Genomic DNA, 12712 nt, shown 5'->3' on the forward strand with positions numbered 1-12712 from the left:
CTGGAAGGATGACTTGGGTTTATAGATCAGGGACATGCCTTGAACCCAAATCTTTCTGTCATACATAGACTGACCAACAGTAGGTTCTAGGACTAGCTGGATTTGGTCATTGATGTGGTCATTAAGACCCAAGATTGTTTTAGAGTAAATGGAAATAGAAATTATTTTGGCCAGAAACCCTGAAGGTTTTCACTGCCCAGACTCATTTTTTGACTAGCCAAAAGAGACCATTCTCTCCCTCATTTTTTTATCTAGTCTTAATTACTAATTTTGAGTTGCCTAAGATCTTTTAAAGGCATTAGCTTAAAAAGGCCAAGTCCAGCCACAGTATCCACAGCAATGTCTCAGTCCTCCTGATCTACATCTTACTAGTGGATCCAGATGGTGTATGAAGGGGAAGTGAGGCAGGTGATTTACACAGACCTCCCTCACTTAAATTCAATTCATTTGCATATTATGGTATCACCTCCCTGATTTCATGGTCTTCCTGGAGAAAAAGAACAAGGAAAGAGGGGGATGGTGAGGATGAGGAAGAAAATATTGGACATTTATTTTGATTGTTCCAATTAATCGGGATTTTATTCAAATTATTCCAATTTATTCCACTTATGTTTGAATTTTATTCTAATTTATTTCAATTATATTGTAGTTTATTAGAAATATCTTGAAATTTTGTTTTAATCATTCCAATAAAGTTGAAATTTTCTCCCAATTGACTTCACAGACCTATTGAAATCTAACCACAGCCCCTTAGAGTCCCTGCATCCTAAGTTTAGAACCCCTCTAAGTTAGTTCCCGAGCCCATTTGGAGGCAGCTTGCAATAGGGAGTGGAGTGCAGACTGGACCAGCTGAGCAAGATTCTGTTGAAGGTTCTGAAACTTACAAGAAGCAGTGGGACCTTGTCAGTTTCCTGGCCTCCCTGGATCTCAGCTTTCTGCTCTCCTAAACAAGGGCTAAGGTTCTGGGTCCCGTCTTGCTCCAAAGCCATAGTCCTGTGACTTGGGGCTCACTGGGTGCCTCTGTCTGTATATGGAACTCCCCCAGATCTCCCTGCCAAGTTGTCTTTTTGATTCTAGCAGACGAGCCCAGTGTTCTCTTCTTGTGGAGGGAGTGGTGTTTGCTCTCAGGAGGCAGGAACTGGCAGAGGGAGGAGGGCGGAAGCACAGCACAGAGGCTGAGTCTTCCTGGAGTTCTCACTGGCTGATTCATAAAGCCAGCTGGAGCAGCAGCTTCAAGAAGTCAAACACAGCTTGAGCTTTGAACATTACTTCGATAGTCCCATATCAGGAAGAGGTAAAGGGAGGAGGAACTGGGCTTCTCTGGCCTTCCTGCCAGAGCTGGGAAAGATGCAGCTCTCGCTGGGAAACATGCTCCCTTCTCTTTGGGAAGGAGCCCCCCTACAGAACCTCCTCCTGCTCTCTACCATCGTCCTGATCCTGGCACATTATCTGCAGAGCAGGAGGCAGCATCCAAACTATCCCCCTAGCCCTCCCCGGCTGCCCATATTGGGTAACTTCTTCCACATGGACTTGAAAAACCCCCAAGCCAACGTCCTGAAGGTAAAAAGGGAGATGGGAGGGGAGAATCCACTGGCTGTGAGGGGGCATGGGGCCTGATGTGCTGCAGTGGGCAGCCCCAAGTCTGGGTGTCCATCTCTGCTCTGCACTTCCTAGGAAGCAGTCTCTTGCTATGGAAAGAATGTCTGGTTTGGGGCTTAGAGGGCCAGGTTCTCAGCCTCCTTCTGTCCTGTGAGACCTGGAAAAACTTCCAACAGGTGGGATGTGTGCTTGTGGAGTTTCCTTTGGTACATGGTCAGGATTAGTTGCTTGCTGAGATCCCTCTGACTCCATTTCTATCAATCTGATCCAATGAGCTCATAATTGCAAAATGCTTTGCACAGTGATAGCCCCCATGAAGCATTAGATAAATATCACGTAATTTTACTATTATGCTTAAAAGGACAGGGGAGCTTCTTGAGAGATTGTCATTTGCTTTTTTCATATCCCAAGGTTTAGCACAGTATCCAGCATATAGTAAGCACTTAATTAATGTTGATTATTAGACTAATTGGCAGAAACTGCATAAACAGCTTCTGCAGTCTCTTCAGATTCTAGAATCAGAGATACTTAAAATATTTTAATTATAATTCAATGGCATCATGTTATAATAAATAATCATATTTATTTTATTTCATTCTTTTTTTTAATAAAAGGATTAACTAGACTAAAAAAGGGGCAACAAAAATGACAATTACTACAACAACAACATACACATTTCTGAAAACTTAAGAATGCACAATCCATTACTGAAATCTGGACTTTGGACAAGCCACGTTAGGTCTCTGGCATTTACTGGCCTTATTGGTCAATTATGTGTATTAATATTATGCCACCAACATCCCAGTAGTATTCTTTTTAAAATTCATCAAGGACTAGCAGCAATTGTGTTTTTTTTTTAACCTGCCATTTATTCTATTTATTCATATTATGGTCAGTCTATTCAACTTCTCTATAAGGACTGTTTCATTGCTTTTAGTTTTACTTTTGTTTTGTTTCATTTTTGCATCCTAGGCCCCTCTAGCCAACAATCTCATGAAATCAATGGACAGTCCCTCAAAATTATGGTTTTAAATGCAATAATGCAATTGGACAGAAAACTAATGAAAATGAAATGTAATTTTCAAAATCTCATGAAAAGAAAACCAAATCAAAGACTCAGATCTTTTCAGAAGAAATTGGCTTTTTTACTTTAATGTGAAACTACATTTATCCCTTTTGAATTTCATTGTATTGAATTCAGCCTACCCATAGTCCTTCATTTTTTTTGTTGATACCATCACCAGCTGTTCTTCACAGCCTTGTGTTGACTGCAAATCAGATGAGCATCCCATCTGTGCCTTTATTTGAGTAACTGATAAAATGTTAGACAGCCCAGGGCTAAGCACAGATCCAGGAGTAACCCACTGGGGAACTTTTACCTGGGACATTCAAAGGTTAAGTTCCTTCCTAAGACTCATGCAGCTAGCTTAGGCCTTTAGGATGCTGGGTCACTATGCAGTAGCCCATGCTGCCTCATACATGAGTTTGATATAGTACATTTGTGGAGAACTTTGCATTCATGATCCCATTTGATTATTAGCATAGCCCTTTGAGATAGTTACTACATATACAAAAAACAAATCTTGGGGAAGATCCAGTGACTAGTTCTGGCTTGGGTTCAAACTATGATTTAAGCTTTTATCCCATCTCACTTTTTTTTTTTTTTTGAAATCTGAAAATAGTCATCATCTTCTATCAACTTGAGTCCTTCACTACCTGAGGACTTGGGTTCTACCTACCAAGTTTCAGATAAAGGTGTAGTGACATTTATGGGGTATCTGTTAACTGACAACAATTCTCCCTAAGTTCAGAGAAGCTTTTTGACCATGATCAGTGTTGACTTTCCCTCAAAGCCATCATCTAAGTTTTGAAAGGACTTTGATTGGTGTCAGTGTAAGAGAGACCTAATCAATCCTCAATTAACAAACATTTCATAAGTATCCCCTATCCTGTGGGAGTAAACATTCAAGTCACTCCAATGAATCAAGTATTGATTGCCTTGATGGTAACAGTGATTTCATAACCTGAAATATATTTCCTCTTCCCCCAACAGAAATTCATAGTTCCTATCAAAGCTCATTTTCAGGGGGTCATCTCTTGAGGAAGTTTTCCTGATCCCTACGAGGTACTAGTTTCCCCTGAAATCACTTCTAGTTTTCTTTGTATGTATTCTGCATTTAATTATATATGCACAAATCATTTCTTTCCAATGTCAATTCCTCAACAGAAGGATGGTTTGGTATCTGTGATGGTCAGCTCAGCTCTTGCCGTAGAATTTGGGATATAGTTGGATGATTCACTTTTTCTTGGGGTGAGCTGAGATGAAGTCAGTGGTATTAGATCAAACTGAATTGAATGAACTCCAATGGAATTGTTTTACATTTGTAAAATGACATCCAATAACAATATAGACAAAAAATAGCCTGAAGAAAAATGGGAGTTTTCAACTCAACTTGATTCTTTTTCAGCTAGCCAAGAAATATGGAAATGTTTTCTGCTTGCATTTGGGCAATCTTAATTTTATGGTGGTAACTGGATTGCCACTGATCAAGGAGGTTCTGCTCAATCAAGACCAGGTGTTCATTGATCGTCCTCAAATTCCTGTCCACTTCCACGTCTTTAAAACATTTGGTGAGTTCTTTGAATTGTGATAAATATTTTTCATATCCAGGATTCTTTGAAAGATATCTTTGATTCCTGTATTTCATCTTTTCTGAAGGATTTCTATGCCATATAGATGTCTTGTGGCAAGAAGAAATAAGAAAATGCCTTTGAAGTTACCTACCTTCATGATGGAGACCATGGTGGGGGGGGGGGAAGAGGAATGGAATTGAGGGGAGAAGGTGATGAGAGCAGTAGGGGTTCATATTCATCACATAGGAAAATAAGTCAAAAGGGTTTGGAGTTTTTCACTTAAGGACAAGAAAACTTAATTGATCTGGAGGTGATTGAAGGCGTGGCCCCAGAACAGCAAATGGAGAGAGTTGCAGTGTGATACAGTTTACCTAGGAAGTTTTCTTACCAGTCAGTTGTCCAAAAATGAAATGGTTTTCTTTATAAGTGATAGATTTTCCCCTCATTTGAAGTCTTTAAGCAAAAGCTCCTCAGCACATTTTGTTGGTATTATTTGTTAGCACAATTAGATTGGATGACTTTTGAGATCTCTTCCTACTTTGAAACTTTATGGGTTTATGATTTAGACCGTTTTACACACGATGATGCAGGTGCCAGAAGAGCTACTGGGAAGATCCATAACATCTAAATCTCAAGTCAAAGTTGTTGTTTTTTAATTCACTTTTTAAATCAATTAAAATTTTAATTTATGGATCAAAGCAAGCATTTCTATAATACATTTAATTAAGAAGTGATTGTACACAAAACTATAAATCTACTATGCACAACTTAATGTGCCTTTTAAACATACAGCAAAATTATCTTGTAAATGTTTTTCCCCTCCATTTTTCCTTCCCTAGAGATGGATAACATTAGACACTAGTTATATACATACTTACATACACATATAGAGACACAGACATACATATACAAGTAAAATTATACTGTATTCTACTGTATCATACTTCTGCTTTCATTTCTTTATCTGGATGCAGATAGCTTCCTTCGTCATATGTCCTTTATAATTAATTTGGATATTTTTAATAGAGAAAATAACTTATTCACTCTAAGTCATTGCTATTACTATGTCATTCTTTCCTTGGTTCAGCTCACTTCTATATTCATTATTTTCTGCAAGTCTTTACAATTTTTTTTAAGTTCAGTGAGCTCATTATTTCTTATGACTCAGTACTATTCCATCACAATCATGAGAACTTGTTCAGCCAATTGATGGACATTCCTGCTATCTCCAATCTTTTGCTACCATGAAAAGAACTGCTATAAAACCTTAGGCCATACAATGTTGTGTCCTGCTTTCTAGATCCCCCATGCTGGGGTGACAAAATGTACTGTGCTTTTTAGATCCACCACACCGGGGTTATTAGATTTCTATGTCTTGCTTTCTACAGCCCCAACGCTGGAGTGATTAAAATATACCTTCTTAGTGGAAAAATGATGAGGCAGGATTGAGGATGATGATGGAAATATGGAGTCCATTTATTCCCAGTTCCTTTACTCTTATATACCGTCATACTCTTATGCAACCACAACAACACTGGGCAGGCGCTAACTGTATACTGTGCCCATGGGCCCACATGAACAACTTGCTATTGTGTGTAGTTTGCCACCTGGTATCACCCTTCCATCTGGTATCCCTCTGCTTCAATTACAACACAGGTTGTCACTACCTCCTGATTTCTCAGGAAGGCTGAGAAGCCTTAGGGGATATGAGGAACAAAAACAGACATCATTAGTAGGATTTCTCTGGGCTGAAGGGTCTTATACCTCACCCAGAGTTCCTCCATTGTCTGTGACCCTCTACAATACACGTTCTTTTTTTTTAATTATCTTTTCTAATAGAGCTAATGTAGTACGCCTAGGGCAAGAATACAGGTAGTTTAGTAACTCTTTGGATATAATTCCAGACTGCTCTCTTAGATCAGTTGGATCAGTTTCACCAACAATGAAATAGTGCCCTAATTTTGTCCAAATTCCCTCTATCCCTTACTGTCTTCCTCCTTAATCATTTTAGTTAATCTGGTAGATTCATTCCTCTAATCATCAATAATGATTTGGAAGATTTTTTCATATGAATATAAATTGTCTTGATTTCTTCCTTGGAAAACATTTTATTTATTTTGACCATTTTTTTTAGTAATGGAATAACTTGTATTCTTTTAAATTTGAAAAAAAATTCTATATTTTAGATATAAACTCTTATGTAATAAATGGTATATAATTTTTGTTGTATTGCTCCAGAGTATTTATGAATAATTTATTATCTCTACAATTACTAAATATTATTTTATTTGCATAGAAAGATGTTTTTTGTAATTTTGTTTATATAAATCCTGGTTTTTGCTCCATTCTGTTTTTGTTTTGTTTTTTTTTTTTTATTTGTTTGTGTTTTCTGTAAATGGACTCCCACATATTCTATATTCTTGAGAGTGATTTTAAATGATTTTTTACTATCTTTCCTTGCAAAATTTTGTTTGCAATATGTAAGAATATTGATGATTTATATGGATTTACTTTATTTATTGCTAGTTTGATAAAATTATTATTTCACTAACTTTTTACTCAAATCCTTGGTTCATTATGATCTGAAAAGTATATTTTTAATATTTCTGCTTTTGCTTCTGATGATTTATTTATATGATAAGTTATAAGATAATTTTATAAAAGTAGAATGAGAAGAAAAAAGGCATCCCTCTATTCCATTATACACAAATATCTTATCATATTTGGTTTATATAAAATTCTCTTTACTTCCTTAATTTCTTTCTTTTTCTTAGATTAATCTACCTATATAGGAGAGGAGAAGATTAATGACCCTGACTATTATACTATAATATATACTGCCAAATACATATACTCACATATGTATCAAATGACTTGCCATTTATTTAGCTTTTCTTTCAAACTTTTAGCCATTATGGTATTTGTTGCATATAGATTTAGAATTGATATTGTTTCATTGACTATGATATCATGTATCAAAATGTAGTTACCCTATTTATCTCTTTCAATTAAAGCTATTTTAATGTGACTTTGTCTGACATCATAATTACTATCCCTGCATTTTTGATGGCATCAACTGTAGCATACATAATATATTCTACCACAATCCTCCATTTTTAACTCTGTATCTTGCATTTTAAAATGTTTCTTATAAACAAGAAAGTTTAGGAGTCTACTTTTAATCATTCTGCTGGAACAATTCATCTCATTCACATTCAAAGTTGTAGTCACTATTTGTGAATTTCCCCCCATCTTATTTTAACTATTTTCCTTCTTAGTCTTCCTTTTTACCCTCGCACTGTTATCTTACCTTCTCCCCTTCCTTCTTAATTCCATGTTTTAGCCATGCTCTAAAAGTCCCTTTTTATCCCTTTACCCAATCTTGCTAATCTTACGCTCTACACCCTTCTAAAAGTCTCGCTTACACTTTAGTCCTCAGTTTTTCATCCCATAAGGCTTCTAAACTTTTTGGGGTATATTTTATTTCCATTTTAACCCAGATAAGAGTAAGTTTTCAATGTCTCCAGCCCTGCACCTCCACCTTTTCCACTGTTTTAGTTCTTCCTTTCACCCCCTGTTTTTATGACATTTTCTTACCCAATTTTCATATCCAATTCCATATCCAAATTCCCCTTTTCATACCCAATTTTGTCTTTTAGAATTACCTTTTCACATATAATTCAGCCCCTACCTTTCTTTCAAACTATTACAGTAATAATACTTTTTAAGAATACTATTACTAGTAATACAAATAATTACTAATATTAATAGTATTTCCATTCATCATAAGTAAACAGTTTGACTAATCAGAACCTTACCATTAGTCTTAATGATTTCCTTTTGTCTTTTATATCTTTTACATCAAATTTTCCATTGAGTTCTAGTCATTTTGCGATAAGAATCCAAAAGACTTTCAGTTTATCAAATATCATTTCCCCCCATTTATGATTATATACAACATTTCTGGATGAAGATAATCACAGTTCCTGTGCTTTTAGAATTATAATGTCCCAAAAATGATTTTCCTTAATAATTTCTTATAATATTGGATACAGATTTTTATCATAACTTTTGGGTGGAACAGCAATTATTATATTCTCAATTAAAAAAAATTCCAGATCAGTTTTTCTAATGAGAAAATTTAAATTTGATTCAATTTTTTTCTAGTTTTTATTATTTCTTAGAGTCTTATAATTCCATTCACTTCCAATTGCCCAATTCTAGTTTGCAAAGAATTATTTTCTTCTTGAAGATTGTGTATCACATACCAATTGCTTAACTTTCTTTTCATTATTTTATTGGATTCCTTTTTATAAGTTCTCTTCTGTCTTTTTAAATCTTGATAATTTGTGATATATACCGTTTATTAGAACGAACATACCAGATTGTATAATATAAAATCACTAAATACTGTGAGTTTTTTTGCCCAGAAACATATCTTTTTATCCTTCCTGTTTTTTTTTTTTTTTTTTTTTTTTTTTTTTGTTAAGGGTACCACTATCTTTTTAGCATGTTTTTATTCTTTTAACATGCCTCTGTTTTTTTTTAATCTTTTGTAAAACATTGTTATAACAGGACTCTGGTAGTTAGCATAATGCCTAGCTTATAGTTGATACTTAAATGATTATTCCCTTCGCTCTGCTTTTCTTTTAGAGATGTCTGTGGAATGACCATCCTATTTTTTTTCCTATAGGGGATAAGTAGTTTTATGGAAAAAAGTTTGACTTCTCCAAGTCATTAAAAAAGCACCATATTTTTAAACAATTCTATCTTTGGGCACCTTACAAAACCTCTATGCTTTGGTCCTCAAGCAAAGATACTGCCAAAGAAAGGAATATTCTTGAATAGAGAGAAATGGGAAAGTGTGTTTAATACTATACTGTCAGCAAGGGGGGGCTTCTCAGTTCCCAATGACATCAAACAAAAAGGAGACAAGACTATTTGTACACATCCATCACCTATACACCAAGATGTTGCTGACCTTCCTGGGCCATGATGCTAATGACATCAACAAGAATCACATGAGATTTATTAGGCTACTAAATAATGCATTTGGCCATCCAGATTAGGATTTGGCTCCTTCCCCTGTCCATAGCTGTTTTCTCAAAAGAAACTTGTCCAATAGCCTGTCATCTCTTACTGGGGAAATCAGAAGCTCATATGTATGCACCCCAAGATACAGAATCCACTTACACACCCTAAGCATCTTTGAGTCTTGACATCTATATTTGCTTAATCTTTAGGATTTTTATGTTCCCTCCAGTTGAACTTTAATTGTTATTTCTGAAATTAATGTGTAAGTTCCTTGGTAGCAAGAACTTACATTGTATACCCAACAGAGTATTTGCTACATAATAGTTTTTTTTTTTCTTTTACATGCTTATTCAATTGAATTCCATTATTAAAACTTTTGAAATATTGATATAAATTATTATTATTTAGGCTTGTTGATGTCTAATGGTCCATCATGGAAATACCAAAGAAGATTTGCCTTAATGACTCTTAGGAATTTTGGCTTGGGAAAGAAGACTCTGGAAGATCGAATCCGGGAGGAGGCCATGTATCTCACTGAGGCTATCAGGGAAGAAAAAGGTGAGCCCTGGTTAGACACAGATACATTCAATTGCTTGTGATTGTCTTTTTGGCCAAATGATCATTAAAGAAAACTTGTAATTTGGGGCAAAAGAAGCAGGGGAAGAGAGATCATGCCTCAAGTAAATAAGAAAAACGTACTTTCCCCTTCCCCAAGTCCCCAGCAGAATGTTTTCAAAGATCCAAGATTGTTCTCCTGGAAGAAATAGGATAAAAAGCAAAGAAAAAAGCCTTTGATAGTCGATTTTCTTGAATACAAATATAATCATTTTCTCACATGAACACATAGAGTGCACACGCCTTCAAATGTTATTCATGGCATCCTGCCTTGGCTGGTCACTCCAGACAAACACACATACACACACAACCACAATCTTTCCTTTATTTTCTCCCACTTCCCTTATTGATTTTTTTTTCTTCCTACCCAATCTTTTACCTTTTCACTTACTAAATCATTTATTTCATTTTCTTGGTATCTTTCCTCTCATTTTTCTTCTACCTTGCCTTTCTCTTTCTACTCTTGAGATTATTTTTAATAACATATGTATTAGGACATATACACATAGATGAAAACAGCAATATTTGTATATTTTAAGATTTTGGTTGTTTTCCATTAGTCATTTATTTTCTTTCCTTCTTGTTCTAACTCCCAATGGAAAAGAAACAAAACCTTGGGAACACATTATAGCCATAGTCAAATTAAATTCTTACATTGGCTATGCCCAGAAACACACATCTCATTATGCAACTTAAGTTTGTCAGAAGATAGGCAGCAGATATCATTTTTAGTCCTCTGAAATTGTAATGTTTATTGGATTGATCCAAGTTCCAAAGTTAATCCAAGTTACCTTCCTTTTTCATAATCTTGCTTTTATAGATATAACTTGTTTTATACTTCCTCCTCATTCTATACTTCTTTTTCCTTTTATTCTTCTTCTCATCCTCATTAACCACTAATGTTATGGTTAGTTTTCTGGAGGTCTCCGGATCAGCCTTGGTATCAGCAGAATAAGTACCACAAGAACATTTGGGAATAAAGTCCAAGTCTTTATTATTTCCTTCACAGTCTGTCTCCTTCTCCTGGGGCTGGACTAGCTTTCTGGGGGGACTTTCAGAAGGGCCCTGGTCTCAGCAGAGAAAAGAAGGAGGCAAGCCAGCCACCATGAGGGTCTCTGTCTACAATTCTCTTTGAGTCTTCCTCTAGATCTAACTCTGACTTCTTAAATACTCTATTATAATTAAATCCATTCATCATACTGAGTATAAAATCACTAGGGAATCCTTATTTTTGTAAGATTAAATCAATCATACCAAACTAGAGAACTATTAATCACCATGCTATACTAGATAACCATTGTCTTATCAATTCCACTGATTTAGCACTTTATGTAAGAATCCTTGCCTCAAGTATATTGTAACATGCCCTGCTGGCAGTTATAATTACTAGTCTTCCCTAGGCCCAACAGAGTACCTTTGGCCACTGACCTTTGCAGTGCCAACTCTACCTCTGAGGCCATCAAAGGTCTCTGGCCATGATCTCTTGAATCTATAGTTTAATAAGCAGTAGCATGCTCAAGAACAGCCACGTGTAATCTTTTTTTTTTTATTTTATATATATATATATATATATATATATATATATATATATATATATATATATATATATATTTTATAATATTATCCCTTGTATTCATTTTTCCAAATTACCTCCCCTCCCTCTATTCCCTCCCCCCGACGACAGGCAATACCATACATTTTACATGTGTTACAATATAGTCTAGGTACAATACATGTGTGTGAATATCATTTTCTTGTTGCACAATAAACATTAGAATCCGAAGGTACATGCAACCTGGGCAGACAGATATTAGTGCTAACAATTTACATTCCCCTCCCAGTGTTTCTTCTCTGGGTGTAGCTACCCCTGTCCATCATTGATCAACTGGAAGTGAGTTGGATCTTCTTTATGTTGAAGATTTCCACTTCCATCAGAATACATCCTCATACAGTATTGTTGTTGAAGTGTACAGTGATCTTCTGGTTCTGCTCATTTCACTCAGCATCAGTTGATGTAAGTCTCTCCAGGCCTCTCTATATTCCTCCTGCTGGTCATTTCTTACCGAGCAATAATATTCCATAACCTTCATATACCACAATTTACCCAACCATTCTCCAACTGATGGACATCCATTCATCTTCCAGTTTCTAGCTACAACAAAAAGAGCTGCCACAAACATTTTGGCACATATATGTCTCTTTCCGCTCTTTAGTATTTCTTTGGGATATAATCCCAGTAGTAGCGCTGCTGGGTCAAAGAGTATGCACAGTTTGATAACTTTTTGGGCATAATTCCAGATTGCTCTCCAGAATGGCCGGATTCTTTCACAACTCCACCAGCAATGTATTAGTGTCCCAATTTCCCCACATCCCCTCCAACATTTGTCATTATTTGTTCCTGTCATCTTAGCCAATCTGACAGGTGTGTAGTAGTATCTCAGAGTGGTCTTAATTTGCATTTCTCTGATCAGTAGTGATTTGGAACACTCTTTCATGTGAGTGGATATAGTTTCAATTTCTTCCTCTGAGAATTGTCTGTTCATATCCTTTGACCATTTATCAATTGGAGAATGGTTCGGTTTCTTATAAATTATGGTCAGTTCTCTATATATTTTGGAAATGAGACCTTTGTCAGAACCTTTGTTTTTAAAAATATTTTCCCAATTTGTTACTTCCCTTCTAATCTTGTTTGCATTAGTATTATTTGTACAGAAACTTTTTAGTTTGATGTGATCAAAATCTTCTATTTTGTGATCAATAATGATCTCTAGTTCTCCTCTGGTCATAAATTCCTTCCTCCTCCACAAGTCTGAGAGGTAGATTGTCCTCT

The 12712-nt window shown here is 35.7% G+C and overlaps 1 protein-coding gene across 1 annotated transcript in view; it reads left to right on the forward strand.

Annotated features, from left to right (window-relative positions):
• The first annotated feature begins 1139 nt into the window (after positions 1 to 1139).
• Positions 1140 to 12712, forward strand: part of LOC141541562 (cytochrome P450 2J2-like) — a 35464-nt gene continuing 23891 nt past the window's right edge. Inside the window, exons 1-3 of the mRNA XM_074265791.1 lie at positions 1140 to 1560; positions 4068 to 4230; positions 9676 to 9825. Coding sequence (XP_074121892.1) covers positions 1348 to 1560; positions 4068 to 4230; positions 9676 to 9825 — 526 coding nt within the window. The 5' untranslated portion in view covers positions 1140 to 1347. The remainder of the gene's footprint in view (positions 1561 to 4067; positions 4231 to 9675; positions 9826 to 12712) is intronic.

Source organism: Sminthopsis crassicaudata, chromosome 4 (assembly GCF_048593235.1).
Source record: "Sminthopsis crassicaudata isolate SCR6 chromosome 4, ASM4859323v1, whole genome shotgun sequence".
Lineage (NCBI taxonomy): Eukaryota > Metazoa > Chordata > Mammalia > Dasyuromorphia > Dasyuridae > Sminthopsis > Sminthopsis crassicaudata.